Below are 22,951 nucleotides of genomic sequence, written 5' to 3'. Positions count from 1 at the left end.
ATTAAACGTGATCTTGACTGTTGAAATTTCTGCCCAAACTTATGTTTTGCTGTCTTTTCGACTATGCATGTTTGCATTTTAGAGGGATGCTTTTCTAGTAAGCGCACAGTTAATATGGAAGATGATTTATTATGTTTGATTTCATTTTTTTTTTAAAAAGTAAAGTTAAAATAGGAAACTGACTCAGCTGTCCCTGTCACTTGTGCGAAATTAAATACATTTAAGTTTGTGTTCATTTGCGTTATTTTTTTCTGCTTTATTTTTGATTTGATGCAGAGTGGAATGTAAGCATTAAACCTTTTTAATTTATTTTTTTTTGTATGTTATACTTTGAGAACATGTAATAATTAATAAAAGTTACACATAGTTATCAGACCTTGGTTTCTTATCTATGACTTTCGTAAATAAACTTTGATCCTGAGGTTTGTGACCTACATAAAAGCTGTAATCTTTACCGTACTTGTTCTTCTATAGGCGCAATGCCATTTCACTCACGCTTTTACACCGCTGTAAACTTCCTCCCTGCGCTGTCAGTCTGAGTTTTACGGTGTCTTTTTTTTTTAAACAGTGTTCCCAAAAGCTGTTGCGCAGCCATTTCCATTCAACTCATGGCACTTGAGTTGCACTGAAAAAAGAGAGAGGAAAACATGTCTGCGCTCAACAGAAAGCTCGTTCACACCACGTCAGCTCCAGCTGCTATCGGTCCGTACAGGTAAGAGAAGTTCAAAACAAGAAATCTGCAACTCTTTCATGTCTTTGCTGCAAGATCTGGAAAGTTTGAGTGTGTTAGGGGGGGGGGGGGGGGGAGGACCACACATGTTTGCTCGGGGGCGGGACTTCCTGTCCAGTGAACTCACCTGCTGCTCACCGAGCAAAAAATGTAACTTTGTAGAGAGGAGAAGAATCGCTGCGAAGCAGACAGGACTTGAAATGGCAGCAACTCCTCGGAAAATCATTTACACACCGAAAGCCCCGGTGAGGCAGGGCATTTATAGGTAAGGTTATGCCCACTTTATCTGGAAAATAAGAATAAAAGGCAACTTTGTTTTGTTTTTATTTAATGCGGATTTTTTTTTTTAAGTTGCAAACTGAACAAATGCTTCGTAGGTGCCTTTGAATAAACTGCGGGTGTTCTTGCTTTAGCCAATCAGTTGTTTCAGATTAAATCAGGTGCTTTTTTTTTTTGTTGCTTTTTTTTGTCCGCACATTAATCAGGATCAAATCTGGAAGTATTTTTGTAATAGTGATGCTAAATATAACGTCAATCTGAACTGTATTATTGAAATGTTCAAACTAGACTTGATTGGTGAAATTCTTTAGTACATTAGCTGTTTAACTTAATTTGGGGAGGTGGAAGCGCCCCCTTGTGGTGAGTGAAGGTAGTAGCAACCTTATTCAACGTAATCTTTTAGTATAATGTAAAATGGATTAGCGCTATTTTAAATGACATTACTGGTAGATCTAATACACATTAAGTTATTCATGTCAGTTTGTTGTGAATTATTTTACTTTCACATTAAAGAATCAATTATTAGGTACTTAAAAAGCCCAGACGTCACATTTTGTCTGCTAAAATGTTCACATCTTCACATAGTTTGTCTGTGTTTGTGTGTCCCACTCAGCCAGGCGGTGGTGGCGGACAGAACCATGTACGTCTCGGGTCAAATTGGGATGGACGTGGCCTCCGGTCAGCTGGTGGATGGAGGAGTTCAGGCTCAGACCAAACAGGTGACCCACAAACAGAAAGACATCTTCACCCGGCCTCAGATTGAACTATTTACTCTTAGACAGTCTTCAGTCTCCTTTCCCTTTCTACTCAGGCTCTGAGCAACATGGGGGAAATCCTTAAAGCTGCAGGCTGTGACTACAGTAACGGTCAGACTTTACACATTCTGCACAGTCTGTTGTCGGTTGCCTCCTTTTTAATTTAATCGCTTGGTTTTAACGTTGAACTCAAAATCCCAAATTGTTTCACTTTAGTTGTGAAGACCACAGTGCTGCTGAAGGACATAAACGACTTCAACTCCGTCAACGACGTCTACAAGACTTGTAAGTCTGTATTTAATATGATAGATGGGGAATTTAGATTAATTTTAAGCAAAAGCATCAATAACGTTTTCTTCTGAGTAGCTCCCAACTCCATGTAAATTAATAATGGCTTTTGTTGCAATTAAATAAAGCATTTGAATGTGTTTAATAACACTTTATCAACCCCAGATGTTTTTTTCCCTTAATGTCTTAATTTTGAGTTCTAAAAAGATTTTTTAAGTGTGGGTGTGTGTGGGGGTGTGTGTGTGTGTGTGTGTGTTATGCAAACGTCAACCTAGATGGGAATTTCTAGTGATTGCTCATCTTGTTCAGTTCTGTAACATAAAACATGTATTACAAATAAAAGCTGGATTTATAACATTCTATGATCACAATAAAAAACACAAACATGACTTGCTTTATGGATGAACTGTAAAATATACTAAATATTACCTAAACCAAATTGCTAGTTTCAAAAGCATTATGTATTATGTCCAATAAGTCAATGCAAAGAAATCTTGACTGTACTGTATATATATATATATATATATATATATATATATATATATATATATATATATATATATATATATAACCAGACCAGTTAAATGCAAACAAGTTAAAATACACATATAAAGACAGTTGAAATGGTTCATGAATAGTTATTAAATCAGATTTCACAGACTCATGATTACATATCAAGAGTTTGGAGTGACTCCACCACACATCAGTCTCACAAAATCCTATATTGCTTCGTTTATTTTAAAGCTGAAGACATAATTATTGGGAAACCAGTTAAAAAAATTTCCGTTTTTATTTAACGTTGCAGCTGTTAGAGAAACGCATGTTGTACCTGACATATACCACAGCTATTAACCAAAATAATGAGAACTGATGTCTCTGTCCAGTAAAACCTGAACAGTCAGCATTTTATTGATTTTTTTAGGTATTAACCATTACTTTCAAATAATGCTATTAATAATAAAAATACAAACTTAGATTTAACTTCTAACAGCATTTTTTTAAGTAAGTATTTTAAATATTAATTTATCTTGCAATACTCCAAAAAATGCATTCTTATTCTTAATATATTATTAATACATTATTAGTGATATTATCCCATCTGTACAGTCATAGCAATGTGACAAAGTTTGCAGAACTTTGAGAGGAAGTAAAAGAAGAGGCAGAAACATGCACAGAGATAACAGGATGGGAATTGAACCCTGGACCTCCCTGCAGCAAGGCACCAACGTTGGTCTACCAAAGCATCGGCTGTGACCCCTGACCCTTGACTCCGAATCTGACGTTTAGTTCTCCCTCTGCTGTATCAATGCAGTGGAAGTGCTAGGACTTTTCCTCCTGGATTACAACAGTCCGGTGTAATGGAACCGGCTGAGTCCAGAGTTGTAAGTGGACACCGCTACACAGGCACGCTGATGTAACCCAAACTTTCCCAGCAAGCACTGCTCCTCGGGACAATGACTCGACACGCCGAGCTCCTGCCTCCCTGCAGGTGCAATTCACACCTGCAAACCAGGAAACATTCCCTGACTCTGCAGGGAGGAAGCAGAAAGGAAGTGTCCGGAGCAAACCAAAGGAAATCCAAATGACCCCTTTAATTTGGTCAAAGTGACCAAACATAACTATAGTAATGGGGAAAAGTCTTGAATAATCCCTCACTTCTTAATATTTTGCTTTCAACAAGTCAGATTTTAATTATTTTATTAACGCTCTTAATGTAAAATGTGACCCTTTCTATTTTTGTCCTCTACTTTATGTTAGCCAGGAGCCAGCACTAAACTGGAATCAAATAATAAGATGAAAGGCAGTCAAAATCCACAGAAAAGCTTTAGAAGACCTTTAACCTCCTGAGACCCAGGCTTTTGTTTGATGTGCATTTTTTATGTCTCCTTACTATTTGGGATTAGTATGACCTAATTTTAGTTGAAATTAAATTTTAGCTGTCTATGTGCTCTTGAACTATGTCAAAACCAATGCCCTCATATGAGGACAATGGGTCTGTTTTTGCATATACATTTCTCCTTGTCATTTGGGATCATAAGGACCCAATTAGCCTAAAAATGAAGTTGTAGCCTTCTACAATAAGTGGTTATCTCAAAACCCAATGTCCTCAGACGAGGACATTGGGTCTATCTGTGTGACGATAAGACCATTCAATCAATGTTATTATTTACATCTGTGTTTACAAAAATGTAATGTCCTCATATGAGGATGCAGGGTCTCAGGAGGTTAAAAAAAGGTAGAGAAGCTTTAGTTTAGATTTTTTAAAAAACATTTAAATACAACAAAGCCAGATTCTGCAGTTCATCAGATTATTATCCCTGCTCTTAAACTTCCACTTGTACTCAAATATTGATTAAATTTTCAATAAGTTTATCTCCTTTTTGAAAAATTTGACATAGAAGCAAACAAAAGGTAATAAAGTGTGTATATTAGGTTAATTCATAGCGTTTTCCTCCAGCTTGAAGAGCCCTTTTACATTTCAGCCCCTCTTCCATATGTAACGTATAAAAATATGTTTATCTGCCTTAATCTGGTGTTACACATGAGCCAAACTGATGATCTCTGACTTCACAGTGAAACAAATACAACTAATGGCTGAAGTAAGGATTATTTGAGGCTGAGTTTATTCATTATTAAAAAGATGTTTAAAAAATTATTTTAGCAAAACACAAAACATCCTTAATAAGCAGCTATAAACTTTGTTTTCTTCCGTTCTCCCAGTTTTCAGCACTAATTTTCCTGCCCGAGCTGCCTACCAGGTTGCCGCTCTGCCCAGAGTGAGTACCGATCCAAACCTGCAGATTCGTCTGCTTCATTTTTAAATATGACCCGCATTTAAGGATACGAATGGGCTCGCTAATTAATCTCTGCATTATCTGTCTATAAAACCTCTTTAGTTGGTTTGTTACCGAAATGATGTTTATTAAAAGCACTGCAGCAATTTTCCTGCAGTTTCAGGGACTTTAATTGAAGCTGTAAAGATTCAGATTTGCGAGGCTCGTAGTTATTTTAGATTATCACAGAAAATATTTGTTTCCTCTGCCAGTGTTGAATGAAAATATATCAAACTGAGACCTCTGAATAGAGAAACAATCTGTTCCATGAACAAGTTGCATTTGCTCTTAAGAGAATTTTGTGCTATTTGTTTTTTTACTACTTTATTTTTTTACACTTACCATGCCAGTTCCTTAAATTGGCAAAATATAAAAAGAACTAACAACAAAAAGTCACGTTGTTTCAATCCAACAAACGAATGAATGAGGTAAGAAAATGTTTGTAGCAAATATTGACCCATTTATTGACTAACAACAATAATCAAAAACTACGTACAGTATTTTATGCAAATGACAGTATTTATATAGTATTTTTTTAGACTTTTTTTTTTTAATTAAAAGCAGTGTCTATGTAAATATACTTCAAAGGGTTAAAGTCCCTCAGAACTTTTATATTGATGTGAATATTTTTGCTTTACAAGATCGACTTGTTCCAAATGGAGAAAAATATCAGAAAATATTTTTGAGCAGTTTTTAGGAAGATTACATTTCTCTTTTGTGTGGACAAATGGCATTAGGATTTTAAAGGATTTTTAAAAAGGTTAAATAATGTCACCCTGTTTGGTAAATAATGCAAATCAGTTCCTTAATTGTAGGTTCCTGTCATACAATACTTACAATACTACAATACATTCAATACCAACAATACTAATGCAACATACCGACTTAACGAAACAATTCTCAACTACAAAATTATGCAGTCAAGTATATATTTTTAGTTATTTGAGAAGTGTGATATTTTATTTAAACAACAAGAATACATCTTTTCAGTAAAGCTTAGCTCCAAAAGTATTTTTCATATTAATTATATGAGCGGTTCCTGGTCTAGAGCAACGAAAATTACATGTTAGTTGAGCTGCAAATTTGATCAAATTTAGTTTAATTCAGTTTAAATGGCTCTTATGTTATAGAAATGCTTGCATGCATGGAACCTTGTCTTGTCTCCTCTGCAGGGTGCGCTGGTGGAAATCGAGGCGATCGCCGTCCTCGGCCCTCTCTCCGACTCCTGACTAGCCGGCCGCGTCCCAAACAAGTTGTAGCCAAGCAACAAGGTGCCCAATTATTTGAGGTTTTCCCGAAGAGGCAGCGTTGTGTTTCTAAACCAAACAGTAGCTGGGACCCTCAACGGCTGAACAAGATGAGAAATCTTTAAAACAGGTCGCTGTAAAGGACGCTGAAGGCACCAATCAAGATTTTTCCAGTTTGATGTACACCAGTGAGATAATCTTAAAGCAATGTCAATGTTTGTCTCTTTGTTTTGTTGTAATTTTTACACATAAAGTTATTAACAGAAGCAGCAAATAAAGTGGTACTTAAATGTCGTAATGTGTTGATTCAAAGAAACAAACATCTTGAGTGTCATTTTTTTTATATACTGCCTTTTTAATTTATGTGACAGTTCACAGCTTATAACAAATTTCAGGCTTTCATCATCATGAGACGTAGGAATATTCTTATTTAATTCAGCAAAGGCAGCGTTTATTTCTCCAGGACCTTAGTAATTTGATGTACTAACAATAGTACTTCAAATTAAAGGCCACCTCTATCTATATTTAAATTGGTAAAAATAAACTATGGTTTTTGTCAGAATATAGTTTGTAGAAAGAAATCTGCATAGATTCTAATCCAAGTCAAACATTTCTATACAGATAATAAATATTGAGTATAGTGATTTATCTAAACTTCTCTCCAATGAACATATCTATGTACAGTAAAAACTGTAGTTGTGTATCATTAAGAAGGGGAGGAGGGGGAAAAGGCACAATGGTGACAGAGGAACCCTGAATGAAAGAGGTCATCATCAGGGTCAGCATCTTGGCAACAAGGCATGTGTTTCTTCCACACAAACACTCAGACTCCCACTCCCACTCATGCATACGGACGGGGAGCGCCTCTTCCAGCAAACTCATCCGTGTGGTCAGGTACGTCACGCTTCACTCGCTGGGCGCTGGAAACGAAAACAGAGACGGTATCTGAGAACAACGGTGCTCATACGGTTTTGTTTTGTGCACCGTGATGTAAAAATAGTAACTCGTAATAACGCAGCATTTGCTCACCAGGTGCCTCCTCTGGTTTGGGTTCTGAGTCAGTCGCTGTGGCCTCTAGAGAGAAAGAGTTTGTGTGAGCAATCATCAGCCATTCCGCCGTTTAGATTCGTCTACCGGCACATGGATTAAAGATGGAAAAACATGGTTTCGAATCAGGAATGTTATTTTAGACTTATGCAATGTAGGCCCAAATTGTAAAATCATAAACTAAACACAAAGTATTTAAATGACACAAAGCAGCTTTGTTTTTGATTTATAAATAACTGTAGATGCAACATATGAAAAAGATTTTTGCAGTTTCCTACTTTTTTGGGACGATTATTCTTGAGAATTGGAACAATGCAAGTGTCACTCTTTGTCTGAAAACATTTGTTGTATTTTACAGAACTGAATCGATGTTTGGGATATGAACCCACCAAAAAAAACATGCTTAATAAAAGACAAAAATGTTTTGCTGAACTTCACATTTGTCATTTTAGCCACAAATGGCCCAGGGCTTCAATTTTTACACTCCTGTTTACGATGATCCAGATTTGTAAATGGCACCTTTGTTAGCATTTTGTCATGTTACAAGTGGAAACTTAAATCCATTCTTGGAGGATTTTATCTAACAGACCAACACAAAACAGTGCATGAGTGTGAAGTGGAAGATAAATAATACATAGTTTTCCAATCATTTTTAACAAATCTACCCCTCTGTTATTTGAATTTCCTAAATAATAGCCAATGTAATAAAATGACGTCAGAAGTTTTCTAACTGTATGAATCCAGTTGTTTTGTGAAGGTCTAAGAGGTTTAATGGAGAACAAGGAGCATAGAGACCAAACAGGATGAAGTTCTGAGGATAGATTATAAAACAATATCCTGGACCCTTGACATGTGCAAAGCTGGTACCACAAAACACCAACAGCTGACATTTATGCAAAATTATGTTTCTATAAAGTAATGATTCCGGGGGCTGAATATACAGCTCTTCAAAAAAAAATTAAGAGACCACTAAACCTCCTGGTTATTCCACCAAATATTGATTTCTGAACTCTTCCTGAGTTCAAACATTAGTATTGTTGTTTCTAAATGAACATGAACTTGTTTTCTCTGCATTATTTAAGGCCTGAAAGCACTACAGTACATCTTTTTTGTCATTTCGTTATTTCTCATTCTCTGCAAATAAATACTACATTTTTGCTTGGAATATCGGAGACATGTTGTCAGTAGTTCATAGAATAAAAGAACGATGTTCATTTTACTTAAACATATAAATATAAAAAGTAAAACCAGAACAACTGATCCTTTTAAGCGGTTTCTTATTTTTCCCAGAGCTGTATATTAACCTGATTTTATTTTGAAGAGATTTTTTTTTTGAGTACAATGAGGTCAGCTCCAATATAAATTCAAATATTTGTGACACTGTTTGTGTGAAATTAGCATGCTTCTTCTGAATTTTTTCTCTTTAAATGCTTTTGGTTTAAGATTTACAACAAGATGAGCCCTAAAATCCTCAGAAATGGTTGAGCTCCTCTGCTTGTGTGACACGCTCTCATCTCTCTGCGTTGGCTGTGAAAAAGAGGTCCAGCCTGCAGCCCGACGTCGGTGGAAGCCCTGTAACGTGCTCTGGTTTCTCCGAGGATTCAGATTGCGAATTAATGGGATGGCACTGACAACAAAGTGCTGAAAACACATCAGCTGCAGGCAGAACAACTAAGCTGGGCTGTGGTCAACGCCTGATCTGAGGAGTCAAGTTGGACACCAGCGGGAGGCGTCAAGATCAAGTGAGAGCCAGAACAAGCACTTTGTTTGTCTCCAATGAGCAAAGGTTTTGAATGATTTAGGATTTTTCTGAAGAGTCAGGTTTTCTTTACTCTTGAGTTAATTCTCAAAGTTTTCTAAGGGTCTTTGAATGATTTTTCTTTACTTGCATAGTTTTTTGTAAAGTATGCAAATCTGATCTACAGATGCCTTTCTTCCCCTTTTTTCTTGACGGTAACCCTCCCAATGAGTCCTGCTTTCATTTCCATTCACTTAGAAATATGTGGACTAAACACACTTGAGGCTCTTCCTGAAATGTGAATTCAAGAGAAAACCAAATGCACAATCATCCTTTTGCGTTGCACTTCTAAAGCTTCTACCTCTCTGGTCTGTGTTGTTACAGAGTCGGATGCTTTGCATTGAGCGTAGAGGAAAATGAAGCGTTGACCTGCCGAACAAACGCCCGCGGTAAGGGTCATTTGCATCACTGAGAGAACTGATAGCAGTGAAAACTGCCTTGAGTCACGCAGATCAATGTGCAGATGTGCACTGAGGAACAGAAGTGGAATCATCACCCTACAAACATGACACGTTCTCTAGAAACACACTTAGCTTTGGTTGAATGGCCTGATTTCTTTAGCCAAATCTGTTGATTTTATAGATAATTGATTAAATCTCCACAGCCCATCAGTACCTTGGACCTACTGTCTAAGATTTAAAAAAAATACCTGGAGTAAAGATATCTGATTGAATACTTGTTCCTAGATAAAAATGTTTTTCATTTTTCATTTAGTATTTAAGCCTTCAGATGACAAATGAAGCCTAGGCGCAAATTCAAACTGGAAGACTCTCTAGCCCCACCCGCAACATCCAATCGGCGAGTCCCGCTCATCGCCGCAGACCTATCAACGCTGGACCAAGCCACGTCACGTCCAATCACCGACCAAGGCCTAGTTGATAAGGACCTCCATCCATGGCATCTTCTGCTTTCCAGCCGCGCTCAACCCTCCTCCACCCCTTCTCCACCTCCACCTCCCGGCTCTCCAGGCACTCATCATCCACCGACCTCCACCACCTGTCTCGGGGCCCCGGGGGATGACATCCCTAACCTACATGGGGAATGCTCATCCGAGCTTATTGCAATTCACAGCTCGATGTCCTCAGCCGGGGTCCAAGCGCTAAAGAACTTTTAAATTTGTGCATGTCAATAAATATCTTAATCGCAGTTTTTTTCTCCGTCTGAGTCTCTCCAAATTGAAAGAGCAACATGCAGCCAAATTAAAACCATAAACCTTAATCTGTTTCTATCTAGATTTTATGTGACACCAACATAAAGTAGTGTTTAATAGTAAATAGCTAGATGGAAAAAAATACTTTTTTTTTGCACAACATGATTCATAACAGTTTTTTTTAATGAAACATTCAGTATTTAATTAACTTTGTAGAAACACATTTTGCTACAACTTTATGTCTTTGAGGATATATCTACCAGCTCTGCACATCTGTGAACATCACTTTGCAAGTTTTACCAAATTCTTAAATTGATTTAGGTCTGGACTTTGACTAGAGCATTCTAAACCATTCCATAGAAACTCTGGATGTGTGTTCAGGGTTGTTATCCTGCTAAAATGTGAACCTCAGCTTCAGTCTCTTAAAACAGTTTTTTTTAATCCCATATTTAGTTCCATCCATCGATGCATCCACTCTTAGGAGCTTCCATAAGGAAAAGCATTCCCACAGCATGATGATGTCCCTCTGTGATGATATTTTTAGGATGCTGTGCAATGTTAGTTTTGCCTGTAAGCCTTAAAGTTCAATTGTGACCAAAACACCTCCAGCCAATGTTTGTTTTGTCGTGGCAAACTTTAAAGGGACTCTGGTTTTCTTCGGGTCACTCCTTCATGTGTGTCAGATATGTGGAGCAACACGTAGTTGTTCAGTCAGCAGATTTCTCCAGCTCTTGCAGATATAAACACCAAATAGACTCTTTGGCTGCTTCTCTGATTAACCAGCTTCCAGTCAGTTCGGGCGGACGGCCGCGTCTTGGTGAATTTGCAGCTGTGCCGTATTCCTTTCGTTTTCAAATGATGGTTTGAACAATACTCTATGAGATGTTTTAAAAAATATTGGGATATTGTTTTATAACCCAACTGGTTAGGCATTACTATGAGTTGAGCTATCAAATAGTTCACCAATCACAGTAAGAATATCGAGTAAACTGACACAGAGGCAGATTATTTAGGAGAAAATAACTAGAGGTGTGGCCTGCAAACACATTCCTGCAGCCAACTAGTGTTGTTGGATACTACCTGGTTACAGCCAAGGAATGAGGATGGTCTGGGGAAAGACAGAGGGGACATCATGTACCTGCACAAGGGCATTAAAACCACTCTGGTTACCAATGGCCGCCAGGGAAAAAAATCTGCACATCTTGTCTTCCTCCCACCGGAAAGCAAAACCACTCAAATTGACAAAAATAAAATAAAAGCACATGAATGTATGATTTACCCACAACCCGACCTGTTCCAAAACTTTGAGAAGTCAGCCTGAAGGTTGTCTCAATGCTGTCGTCAGTCACTCTAAGGAGATTTGCATATCAGGAGTAATTTGCATTGATAAAAAAGCATAAGTGAATCCTTTAAAGGAAATATCTTGCGGGGCAATGTTAGGATGTGGATGTTCAGAAGCATTTAAGCTGAATCTAAAGATGACTGATCTTTCCCAGCTCAACGCAGTAACACTCAATAAGTCGCTCGCTCTTCACGTCACTGCTTGTTATTTTTAACTGTAACCCACCTTGCTCCGGAGGTGCAGCTTCTGAGGAGCTTGGTGCTGCTTCAGCAGAGCCGTCTGCAGGTGGAGCCTCTGCTGGCGCATCTCCTGCTGCTGCTGCATCATCTCCTGCTGCTGCTGCATCATCTCCTGCTGCTGCTGCATCATCTCCTGCTGCTGCCTCTGCAGGTTTGCTGTCTACTCCAGGAGGCGACTCCTCCGCTGCTGGGGGGCTTGGAGCAGAGCTCTCTGCAGCTGTAGCAGCTGCAGCGGCTTCGCTCTCAGGTTTAGCATCGCCGCCTTCAGCCGGTGTTTGGTCTGGAATGGTCTCGCTGTCCTCAGCTACTTTTCCATTCTCACCAGCCGCCCCTGTTGGGAACATGTACAACAATTCAGCAAACAATCAAAGGATATTGCAATAGTTCCTGGAAACTAAGCTAACAAGTATTGATCACAATGAATGACAAGAATACCTTAAACTTAAACTGTCACTTTGTCAGGCTAACTTCAAGATATTTTACAGCTTTAATAGAATATAGAATAGAATAGAATTACTTTATTCATCCCAGCAGGGAAATTATTTCGCAGTTACAGCAGCATAGAGACAAGACACACAACAACCACCACTGAGTAGCAATTGTAGACAAAATAAAAATAAAAATAAAATGTAACATGCTGTCAATATAAAAAGCAGCTTAGAGCAGTCCTTGCAAAGATTCAAAAAATGCAGAAACAGTATGTATATGTAAATATATGTACAGCAAGTGTGCCACAGTGCAGTTGTGCGAAATTGGACTGATTAGTGCAGAACAATGATTTAGCTTTTATTGTACAGTGAGATGGCATGTGGCAGGAAGGATTTCCTGTATCTGTCCCTACAGAAAATCCTTAAACCAGTTTTTTTTAATAACAGCTACAGCGTATAGAAGTGCGGAATATTGAACAAAGTAAATAAACCTGCAGTGTCATCAGAAAGCCGTGAAAACATATTATGAAGACGCAAAGTAAATGTTCAAAATATCAACCTTGAACATTATTAATAATAATAATAATAATAATAATAATAATAATAATAATAATAATAATAATAATAATAATAATAATAATAATAAACTATGACACAGCAAGTGTAAGGGCTCGTTGTTTTGTTTTCAGAGTTTAATCATTTTCTGATTTCCCCAAGTAGATTTCCTGTTTCAACAGACTGATGACCTGAATCACAGCAACACAGGTGAGTTAATAGCAGAACTTTGAATCGCTGTGGTTCCTTAGTGACCACATACCTGCACAAACAGAAATACTCAGATGCTAGGCTGTATGTTACTGCATTAAAATCAGCAGTAATGTTACTTCCTCTGTTGTTTTTTATGCTTACGTGACCCAGGTAGCAGCTGCAAGTAAGGTTTAATGAAAAAGCCAACAGGAAGAGTAGAAATATGTACGGTTTGGGTTGGTAAACCAAACCGTGCAGCAGCAACGTATTCCCGCTAATCAGAAACTTTCCCCACATGAAAATGCATCGTTTTGTTGTTGCTATATGAGAAAAAACATTCACTTTTAAAGGATTATGATGACATCTTTCACCGGAATGTGAAAAAAGGCAACAAGAAAACAAATAAAAACCTTTTCATCTTCCAAATATCTGCTATGCTTATTAGATTAAAAGCAAAAATGTGTCTAAACAGGGACCTCCGTTTGACATAAACCTAAGTTAATGTTTATGAGGACTCTTCTTCAGGAACATTAACAGCACAGCAGACTGCGACATTGGCAGGCTGCTGTGTATCTTGCTGATGTGCTGCACCACTTCCTTGTAGAGTTTTTGGGTGGAATGGTTTGCATTGGGATAATTTGCATGGATCACAGAAGTCTCAAGTCTCTGCTTTCAATATTATAAGAGTTTACAAGAGAACGAAACTAATCGACAGCCGAAAACAGCAAAAATGTTTTTAATTAAGACAAAACTTGTATTAACTGACTGAAAGACCTGGCATTAGGGGAATGTGTCTTCAAGAGGTGCAAGCCTTGGATTAAAAAGTGTTTACTTTTTTCTCCCTCAGGCATCCGGAGAAGGAAAATAAGATGCATACAAAAACACGGAGACATCCTGATACATTTCCATCTGACCTCCAAGAGGCTGATAACAAGAAAACAGGGATACTGTTCACTGTTATTTCGCTGATAAACTCAAAACAAAGGCCAGTAATAAAAGAGAAACTTTGGTGAGCATATCTCCTTTTGTCTGCCAGCTCCACAGGGAAGTCAGACACACTTTCCCAGCTCCTCAGGTGTTCTTTAAAGCGTTACGTCTGCGTGCTTTCACCTCAGAGGAGGTCCCACTTAGTGAATCTTTTACCTTTTTATCGTCTCAGCTGCTTCAACAAACTTCCCACTTTAAAGTCTGTTCATTCAGACACACACATAGTTTTGTTGATAGCATACCTCCCCCTCATTCTGCAATAGTGTACAAACTAACTGGCACCAAAGAAAGGGCCCTCTCTGACCCTGCTACAACAAAGTCCTGCCCGACTCCGCTTCTCCATTTCCTTCTGAAACCGTAGACTGTCACCAAATCTGCTCTGGGAGGATCATAGCCAGAAGCCACTGTTAACTAATGGCAATAAACTTTCTCATCCTGTCCCTGCGGAGATGTGGCTCGCCCCATGTGAAAGCACAAGGCGCCGGCTGCACACAGAGAAATAACACTGGCACCAATTTGCATCCCTTATCTAAATGTATTCACTGCAGCGTTAAATGGATAAATGGCAACTCTATACGGAGAAAGCAGAGAACTTCCAACTTGACACCATTTCCACAGACACACTCAGGGCTATTTATAGCATTACTTTAACTGAAGTGGATTAGTGATTTATGCATTTGATTTGAGGAAAACCACTGGTTTGAAGGCATGCATAAATGTTAGCTCTTATGCAAGCAAATAACAGATTTTTGAAAAGTTATTACTTTCATTCTGCTCAGATTAAAGTAAATTATTAATTTGATACATTAGTTCGCTAAAAACGAATGCCCCCTCCCTACACGCAACTTCTGTTTTGTGCATTTGCACCTGCACTTATTAATAGCTTTGATCATTCGTCTACAGGAATAAAGTTTCATCTTTTCTCAGTCACCTGTCGTGCTGGCTCCATTGCTCGCCTCAGTTTTGGCGTTGGGTCGAGTCGTGTCTACCGCTGAAGTTTGAGAGCTGGTGGAGCATCCCATCCTGCCCTGTGCGCACTGGGGACTGGAGAAGTTCACGCTCAGTGGGTGCAGACAGGCTGTGGCTGCAGCGATGACGTCGCGCACGCGTGTCGTCTCCTACCGGTTGGTAGGAGCGCCCAAAGCGGACCCGGTGTTCTGGTTCCAGAGGAATGTAGCTGGAAGGGGGTCACAGTAAACTTACTTTTCTTATTTAATATATATGTAAACGGTCGTTTTATTGAAATAGAAATAACCGTGTTGTTTCTTAATACAAAATGAACAATAATGATGTAAACATGTAAAACATGCTGAGTAAATATCAATCAATAATATTTATTCAGACAAAGATGGTAAATAAAAACAACAAAAACAGTAAAAATAAAAATATATATGTGTTCAGATTAGCATAAACATTAGTTCATATGTTGCAGAAATCTCTTTCTATCAACGCAAAATCAATCTACTCAAGTAAGTATGACGGTGTATTAGGCCCATTGCAGATAGAAAAAACAGAAGTTCATCTCCGCCAATTTTCCAGGAACAAAAGAAGGACATTTTTGAACTCCAAAAATTGAAAAACTGCTAGAAAAAAAAAAAAAAATTTTAAAAATTCTAGTTTTTAAAAAAATATAAAATATGAGTTTTTGTAGTAATTTACGCTTTTTCCTGTCTACAGTTGGTTCATTACTCAAGTAAATGCACTAAGTCTTCAAAATGTTACTCAAGTAAATATAATCAGTTTTGCCGACCTCTAGGTAACAACAAGTAGCCTATTCTTCTTTACAAGCTCAATAATATATATGAGAATAATGATATATTTCAGATCAATAACAAATCATCAACATATTAACTTAATTTTTTTTATTTGTAATTGTCAGAGTGAAATAGAAAAACATCCTAAATAAAACCTTTTTCACGGTTTATGTTACTGATTTAGTCAGTAACAACCCAGCTAGCTTTAATGTAATCTAACTACATTTTAAAGAATAAAAAATCACAAATATGAACGGAAAAGCTCTCTGAACAGTAGCTGCTGGCGGAAGCCGAACAGAAGAAACCGACGCAACGAACTACGCAACTTCCTTTTACTCCGAGGCCATATTGGAGTGATTTCGCTGTAAGTCGAGCTCCGAGTTTTCACACTAAAATCTCCATTTTCTAGACGTTTCCCGCAGATAAAACCATAACTGCGGTCTTCTCCTGCTTCTTGTTTGTCACGCAGGTTGGCCGGTTCGGACTAAACCGCAAACATGGTGGCCGCAAAGAAGACGGTGAGTGGCGTTGTCTCGCGCTGCGGCAGGCTGGACGGCTGCTTCACGTGGAAACATGTTTCCGTCGCGGCCTGCTAGCTAGCGTCGTAGCTAGCAAGCTGAACGTTTTGTTTTTCCTCATTTGTAGAATTTGGTGGAATCGTTACAGTTTCATTTTACATCTATTAAGTTTTTAATTTACACTGAGCGATATGTGTGCGACTTACGTTTGTATTTTTAAAACCGAATGAACCGGTAACGGTACTAATGCTAGTTAGCTAAGTCTAACACGCGAAAGCTGCTGAAACGTGGAAACGTTTTAGGCTAATCTGCTTTACCCTATCAGAGATTTTTGCGTTTGTTTATGCTATCCCTTTTGACTTCTGTCTTTTTTTTCCGTTTAGAAAAAGTCTATGGAGTCCATAAACTCCCGTCTCCAGCTGGTGATGAAGAGTGGAAAGTACGTGTTGGGCTACAAACAGTCCCAGAAGATGATCCGTCAGGGGAAAGCTAAGCTGGTTATTCTGGCCAACAACTGCCCTGCTCTTAGGTACATACTGTCAACAGATTTGAGATTGTGTTGCAATAGATTAGATTTTGATAAATAAGAAGTAAGAATATTGTACAACACATCTACTCCATTCAAAGCCTATTCATTGAATCTGCATCCCGTCCACCCATCCATTCTAATGGGGTTGGGAGGTGCTGGTGCCTATCTCCAGCTAACGGTCCGGGCGAGAGGCGGGGTTCACCCTGGACAGGTCGCCAGTCTGTCGCAGGGAAACACAGAGACAGACAGGACAAACAACCATGCACACACACAATTTAGAATTTAGAGAGACCAATTTACCTGACAGTCATGTTTTTGGACTGTGGGAGAGAACCCACACATGCACAGGGAGAACATGCAAACTCCGCGCAGAAAGACTTCATCGTACCCAGGACCTACTTGCAGTTGGCAAGGCAACAGTGCTACCAACTGCGCCACTGCATGCTATATTACAGCATGCAGATTTTGGTTTGGAATTCAACTATAATAAAGAAATTTCAGTATTATCTCCATTTATGCCTCTAAATAAGTCTTGGTTGGTTTGCTTATTTTTGTGTTGATGGCATTTAATAAATGGGGGGGCATATAATTCTTTGTATGACCTCCAGTGATGGATGATCTGAGGAAAGTTTTCAGATTTTGTGTTGACTAATACTTTTATGTATGGTTGGAGTGCATAACAAGTAGAGTTATGCACTTAAACCAAGGAGCTCCTGGGATAAAATTGGCATAATGCAATAGATCTAAAGGCAGTGAAACATTGGTGTTTTCAAGTTGAGGTTCTTCATAAACTCAATCTTTGGTTAGGCACTCTATCTGCTCAAGAGTGTAGAAACATTTGAGTTACCATATATCTTAAAGTGGTATGCCATTCTTCTTTCTTACAAGAATATTGGAGTTTTATTAAAATTATTAAATGGTTACCCAATAATAGGATGGCGATTTTCTCTTTGTAATTAAAGTAGTGGTGCACCGATTGCAGTTTTCTGTCCAATTACTGATTACCAATCTTTAATAAGCCTGATGTTTTATTTTTTTTTTCATCTGAAATGTCGCTAATAATAGCAAAAACTTTGCTCAGTTTTGTTGCCTGGGAATTTGTCCTGCTAATTTGACAGCATTTGCATTTAATTTGCCTCACATTTCCGTCATCTCTTTTGGTTTCAGGAAGTCAGAGATCGAGTACTACGCCATGCTGGCCAAGACCGGTGTCCACCACTACAGTGGAAACAACATTGAGCTTGGCACCGCCTGCGGAAAGTACTACAGGGTGTGCACACTGGCCATCATTGACCCCGGTAAGGAGCTGCAGCCTCTCATCCGCCCTGTTGAACAGAAGCAGCTAATTCAGAAAACACCTCAGGTGTTCTGTCGGGTTTTCACTGAGAAGTTGACAGCTGGTATCGTCACCTAGAAATGAAATCTAGTAGATTTTTAAGTCAGTAGAGTTCAACATTAGTGTATCACTTATTTCTATACTTGCATTAAGAAGAATAAGCCATTTTATTCCATGGTGTCAACTGAAACATGCTTGAATACCAAATATTTGCTTGTTGTTTACTCTGTAATATTGATCTTGCTGGTCTGGGCTTAAGATGCAGCTCGTTTCCTATTTGGAGTCTAAAAAGAACAAATTTTCTTTAATCACTGTTCAAAATGTTGCTCCAATTCTCCTTGTGACCAGTCGGTGTATTCTGGATCAAATTCCAACCTTTTCAACACTTCTTATTTTCAACAATAGAAGTTCATCCTAAAATCTTGATTTAAGTGTCTTATTGTTGAAGTACTCACTGGTAACTTTAGGCCTCCTTCAATCAGCCTGCAGCTCATAGGTACTTGATGTTTCTCCATTTTGTATTTTCTTCCAACCTCTGGAATGGTCGTTTTCCATTTTAATTTATGACTTTAAGGTTTTATGTTCCATTTTAAAGCGTTTCAGGTCAGTTTAGCTGATCAACCAGCTTGATTTTCTGCACTTTTTCAAAGTTCACTGTTCTTTGAACGACTCAGGTCTTCAGAACGGCTCAGTGTGACCAGCAGGAAAATTTGCTGCAGTAATTCCTAAAGAAGAGTCTCGCTTGTTGTCATACAGTGAACAACCTCACTGACTGAACTCTGCTCTGCTGTAATCTTGAACAGATCACCTTCAAGTAATGATCCAGTTACATGGAATTAGCAGAACCAAACAAAACTAATGTTTTTTTTTCTATTACTACAATACAACTATTAATAAATCTGCTAAGATAGTTTTTTATGTGGTTAGAGATTAAATTGGAACAGAATTTCGCATGCAAACAACAAATCATTTACTATCATTTAGTTCTTAAAGTGCAATTTGTTTTTGCCATATTTGTCTCTAAAAAGAAACTCCCTAGATCTGTGACTGTAGATGTAAAAGTTTAAGTATTTGAATGTAAACGAGTGCTGTAGATGAACTTTTTTTTTTTTTTAGAACTATTTGGCGCGAATTTTTGCGCCTGATGGACCTGAGTCAGAGTGGTCCAGTTCAGGACTAGTGGTTCGCTACATCAAAGCTGCTTGGAGCATTTTAATGAACTGCCTCATCCTTCTGGACAGTTCAGAGTGCTTTGCTAGCAACATTTATCCTCCTCCTGTCTAGTGTATTTCTGCTGATGAAACAAATATGTATGTTTATTATATAGTTATACGAACTGAATGAAATGTGACAGTGGTATATTTATTTTACTGACTTGGCTCGTCTTTTTGTCCTTAGGCGATTCTGACATCATCAGGAGCATGCCGGATCAGCAGCAGCAGGCCCAGTAAATTGCTCAGCAATATTGTTATAAATAAATAAAACAAATAGAAATAACACAGTTGCTATGCGGTTTCTTTTTCATTAAAATAGTATTTTTATTTTTGCCACCTCCTCTCCTAGAGAACCCTGTACTCTGTTATGTATTCCCATAATGACAGGAACATTTTCAGTAGCTGTAAGGCACATGGGTCAAACCCGAGGCCTGTGGGCCAAATCCGGACCATCATAGCTTTTTATGTGGCCCTCTAGGTTCTAGACTAAACACTAAATGTGCTTAAATATTATGTTATCAATTAAATCAATGCAGTTTTTATCTATGTACTGCCAAATTATGTTAATCAGTCCCTCCAGTTTCTTAAGAATTATTGTGGAAATTTATGCAAAATCAATACATTCTTGCACTTTTTTTGCATTAATACATAATTGGGAGTTTATTGCAGATTTTTCTCAAAAATGTACAAAAACATTTACTTGTACTTAACCGCTTCCTCAGGCTTAATTTATGTCAGATAATAGTCCATGATTTATACAGCGAGTAATAAAAAAGTCACATTTACCGTCATGAGCGCAAATATTTCCAAATTAGTGCCACAAACGCTTGGATTTTTATTGCAAAAATTAAAAAAAATATCCTGGAGGGACTTAAAAGATGTTCAATGTTATTTAATTTTAAAAATTCATTGATATTTTAACAGTTTGTGAACAGGTTTTATCGATACATTCTGGAACAACCGGCCCTTGAAGAGCATTCATGATCTTGATTTGGCCCAAAACGAAAATGAGTTTGACACCGCTGCTGTAGGGGGTTCACTCTGGTCTATAGGAACAGTAGACATGTTTAAGTAAAATCCTTCAGATGAAACTTTAAACCAATATTATTTTTAGGTACTTGTGTAACAAAGCGTCACAACTGGATTAGCGCGTTCAGTGCAAACCATCAGGATGGAACTGCTCCGATGTCAACATTATGCAACTATTAATCTCTCAAAGCGCCGCGCCCTCCCTGTCTCCAGACACTTACATAAACTATAGAACGTGTTGTTGGCTGGGATGCAAGGACAGTCGGAAACATGAAAGGCCACACAGGGTGATGATCCGTCATGTAAAGAGTAGATGGGTCTGCTGACCCGTCCCTCAAAGCTTCTGAATTACTAATGGTGGCTTTGATTTTAGCGTTTTCTGCAACTTTATTGTTTCATAAGTAACCATTTGCTGTCTGTGAATTAACCTTCTACATTATAAAAATCACTGACAAAACTATAGGGGAAAACTGTGTGAACGTTGTATAAAATCAAATTACAGAACAGTATATGTAAATATTCAATGTGTAAGTTAATAACTACAAAGAGAAAAATCAGCAGCCTTCTGCCATTTTATTTAGTTTTTGACCCACATATAAAATTCACCCAAAGGAATCAGATCAGAGTTTTAAGTTCCTTTTAGAGATTATTTTAAGGCTAATGATGGCATAAAATCTAGTTAGCTTTCAGCAACAAAAATATTATAAGTATTATTAATATAAATATAACCATAAAATACCTAAGAGTGATGCAAGTAGTTCAATATGACTGAAATAAATAACAAGCATGTACGGTACATGCAAATATGTTAATTAATAAATGTTAGAAATGGTTACTAAATGTTATTAAGAGTAACATTTAAAAGTTAGCTACAATAATTCAGTTCAAAAATTGATGTTTTATTACACATTGATATATTTTAGTTGTTTCTGTTCATTTCACAGGTTATGGATAATTAAGGCCGATACAATAAAATGTCAGAAATGTTAATGCTATTCCTACGTTATGGGTTTCGCAGTCAGAGAGGAAACTGCTGACTCAACAGTTTTCAGACGCTGTTCAGAAGGAATGTTTGGATTGAACACAGACAATCCAAAGGTCATTGCTAAAGAAATTGTTCAGAGTGATCTATGGAAGGTTGAGTGGAAGGAAAAAATATGGTAGAAAACAAACAGGAGCAGCCTCAAGAGGATCGTGAAGCAAAACCACTCAAAGGTTTGAGTCAAAGTTGAAGCTTTTAAAAGCCAGATGCATCTAAGACTGTCGCTGTAGCAATGACATCTTTGTGGTTTAAAGGATCTCGAGGTTTAAAGGAACAGAATCGAAGTTATTAATGAAAAAAAAAAGGATAAAAATGAGAATTCATGAACACAGACAATCCAATCCGTCAGCAGTTTGAGCCATCGGGCTGCCAGCCTGTAGGTCCATCACGCATCGAGCCGTTTGGCCCAGTTTTTCCACCCATTGCGTCCCTAAGCTGCTTCCTGGATTTCCAGTTACATTCAATTCATCTCTGCTGATCTGGTTCACGTGCCGCAGAATCCCCATGGAAAATCAGGACAACATCTACCGAGGCTCTGTGAAAGCATTGGTGCTAATGAGTGTGAGCAGTCTCTCCCATAAATAGAGGACACTTGTTTTGCTGCTTCCCATCAAATTGACGAGAGAAAATATGTTTTTGCATAAATAAAATAAAAAAATGAAACAGTTTTGATGGGTAAACAAAATTCCTACATTAGACATGTTTAATGTAAATGTTTCACCAAACCCAGAGCTTTCATTTTTGTGGAAGGATGTAGCTAAAGAAATATGTTTAAATCAGTGTCTCCCATTAAAATTGAAATGTCTGAAGCTGATTTTATCCTGTAATCTTGTTTCCTGACAACCATATCAGCAAGAAGAGCCAGAATGTGACCCAGTTTTTTTCTTTTTATTTTACTGCCTCGTCCTAAAGTAGGTGAGTGCATCTGTCTAGTTTCCTGCAGCACCTTCAATCCAGACATTTTGGCCAAAAGGTTTTCTAAATGCTGACTGGAAAATAAATTACTTAATAAAAACCCATAAAGAGAAGAGAAGGATAGATATTTCCAAGCAATGTTAGAGCGATGTCAACTTGTTGTCGTTCCCAGTGGCAATGTGAGGAAAAACTCTCAACCGTTCATGACTCGGAGACTATTCTTTAGCACAGAACAGATCTTAGTCAGCCCTTTGTGCTCAAATTAGGCTTAGGGTGCATTTTATTTCCTGCTGAGCAATGTTTCCCAGGATATCCTCACCATTAAAAGATGCTGTAACTCCAGCACTTTCATTCAGCTCTAATAACAAGCTGACTCAATTTAGAGGAGAGTGCAAGCATCGTTTCCAGAATCAATCCCTCCATATACCTCTTTTGGACAAAACACGGCTCTGGCACTGCAAAAAAAAAAAGTCTAGGTTGCTTACAGATACGCTTTTCCAACTCTCAAATGTAGGTTTCTGAAATATCTTCTGGTTCTGTTTAAATGAGTGAGAACAGTTTTAAGTGAGAGCAATACAACGTCTTAGAGATAAACTCAATAATCCTGCCCTTATACTGAATGATTGCTGTTAGCTTTTGTAAAAAAATAAAATAAAAATCCCTCATTCATGAGACAAGCGTTTGCCTTGACTGAAAAGTAAAGAATCAGCAATGATGGAATGATGCCTTTCAATTAAAGGTGT

The 22,951-nt window shown here is 38.0% G+C and overlaps 3 protein-coding genes across 5 annotated transcripts; 2 read left to right on the top strand and 1 right to left on the bottom strand.

The window, feature by feature from the left end:
* The first annotated feature begins 575 nt into the window (after positions 1-575).
* Positions 576-6,427, top strand: LOC102232861 (2-iminobutanoate/2-iminopropanoate deaminase-like). Of its 2 annotated transcripts, XM_023345401.1 has the most exons (7): positions 626-712; positions 893-995; positions 1,623-1,728; positions 1,821-1,875; positions 1,981-2,049; positions 4,774-4,829; positions 6,059-6,427. In XM_023345401.1, the coding sequence occupies exons 2-7, from the start codon at positions 931-933 to the stop codon at positions 6,113-6,115; spliced, it is 408 nt and encodes a 135-aa protein (XP_023201169.1). In that variant the 5' UTR covers positions 626-712; positions 893-930; the 3' UTR covers positions 6,116-6,427. The 2 variants fall into 2 exon arrangements, with proteins under 2 accessions (XP_005797444.1, XP_023201169.1); XM_005797387.3 differs by lacking the exon at positions 893-995 and having other exon boundaries at positions 576-712.
* A 35-nt stretch (positions 6,428-6,462) lies between these two features.
* Positions 6,463-14,944, bottom strand: LOC111610645 (skin secretory protein xP2-like). Its single transcript, XM_023345400.1, has 4 exons — positions 14,803-14,944; positions 11,696-12,040; positions 7,163-7,207; positions 6,463-7,053 (listed from the first exon to the last, which is right to left on the bottom strand). Exons 1-4 carry the CDS (start codon positions 14,891-14,893, stop codon positions 7,040-7,042), a joined length of 495 nt encoding a protein of 164 aa, XP_023201168.1. The 5' UTR covers positions 14,894-14,944; the 3' UTR covers positions 6,463-7,039.
* A 979-nt stretch (positions 14,945-15,923) lies between these two features.
* On the top strand, positions 15,924-19,509 carry rpl30 (ribosomal protein L30). Of its 2 annotated transcripts, XM_005797386.2 has the most exons (5): positions 15,924-15,989; positions 16,095-16,143; positions 16,527-16,672; positions 17,840-17,970; positions 19,407-19,509. In XM_005797386.2, the coding sequence occupies exons 2-5, from the start codon at positions 16,123-16,125 to the stop codon at positions 19,457-19,459; spliced, it is 351 nt and encodes a 116-aa protein (XP_005797443.1). In that variant the 5' UTR covers positions 15,924-15,989; positions 16,095-16,122; the 3' UTR covers positions 19,460-19,509. The 2 variants fall into 2 exon arrangements, with proteins under 2 accessions (XP_005797443.1, XP_023200273.1); XM_023344505.1 differs by lacking the exon at positions 19,407-19,509 and having other exon boundaries at positions 17,840-18,101.
* The last annotated feature ends 3,442 nt before the right edge of the window (positions 19,510-22,951 follow it).

Source organism: Xiphophorus maculatus, chromosome 13 (assembly GCF_002775205.1).
Source record: "Xiphophorus maculatus strain JP 163 A chromosome 13, X_maculatus-5.0-male, whole genome shotgun sequence".
In the NCBI taxonomy this organism is placed as follows: domain Eukaryota; kingdom Metazoa; phylum Chordata; class Actinopteri; order Cyprinodontiformes; family Poeciliidae; genus Xiphophorus; species Xiphophorus maculatus.
This window is presented reverse-complemented; position numbering and strand designations above follow the sequence as displayed.

Bases quoted from the DNA above. Each gene is read 5' to 3' on its own strand.
- rpl30 (XM_023344505.1), top strand. From the start codon at position 16,123: ATGGTGGCCGCAAAGAAGACG. The intron at 16,144-16,526 runs GTGAGTGGCGTT...TTTTCCGTTTAG, and splicing joins TGGTGGCCGCAAAGAAGACG to AAAAAGTCTATGGAGTCCAT. The intron at 16,673-17,839 runs GTACATACTGTC...TTTTGGTTTCAG, and splicing joins AACAACTGCCCTGCTCTTAG to GAAGTCAGAGATCGAGTACT.
- LOC102232861 (XM_005797387.3), top strand. From the start codon at position 648: ATGTCTGCGCTCAACAGAAAGCTCGTTCACACCACGTCAGCTCCAGCT. The intron at 1,729-1,820 runs GTGACCCACAAA...CTTTCTACTCAG, and splicing joins TTCAGGCTCAGACCAAACAG to GCTCTGAGCAACATGGGGGA. The intron at 4,830-6,058 runs GTGAGTACCGAT...TCTCCTCTGCAG, and splicing joins AGGTTGCCGCTCTGCCCAGA to GGTGCGCTGGTGGAAATCGA.
- LOC111610645 (XM_023345400.1), bottom strand. From the start codon at position 14,893: ATGGGATGCTCCACCAGCTCTCAAACTTCAGCGGTAGACACGACTCGA. The intron at 12,041-14,802 runs GTGACTGAGAAA...TGTTCCCAACAG, and splicing joins CAATGGAGCCAGCACGACAG to GGGCGGCTGGTGAGAATGGA. The intron at 7,208-11,695 runs GTGGGTTACAGT...CTTTCTCTCTAG, and splicing joins AGCTGCACCTCCGGAGCAAG to AGGCCACAGCGACTGACTCA.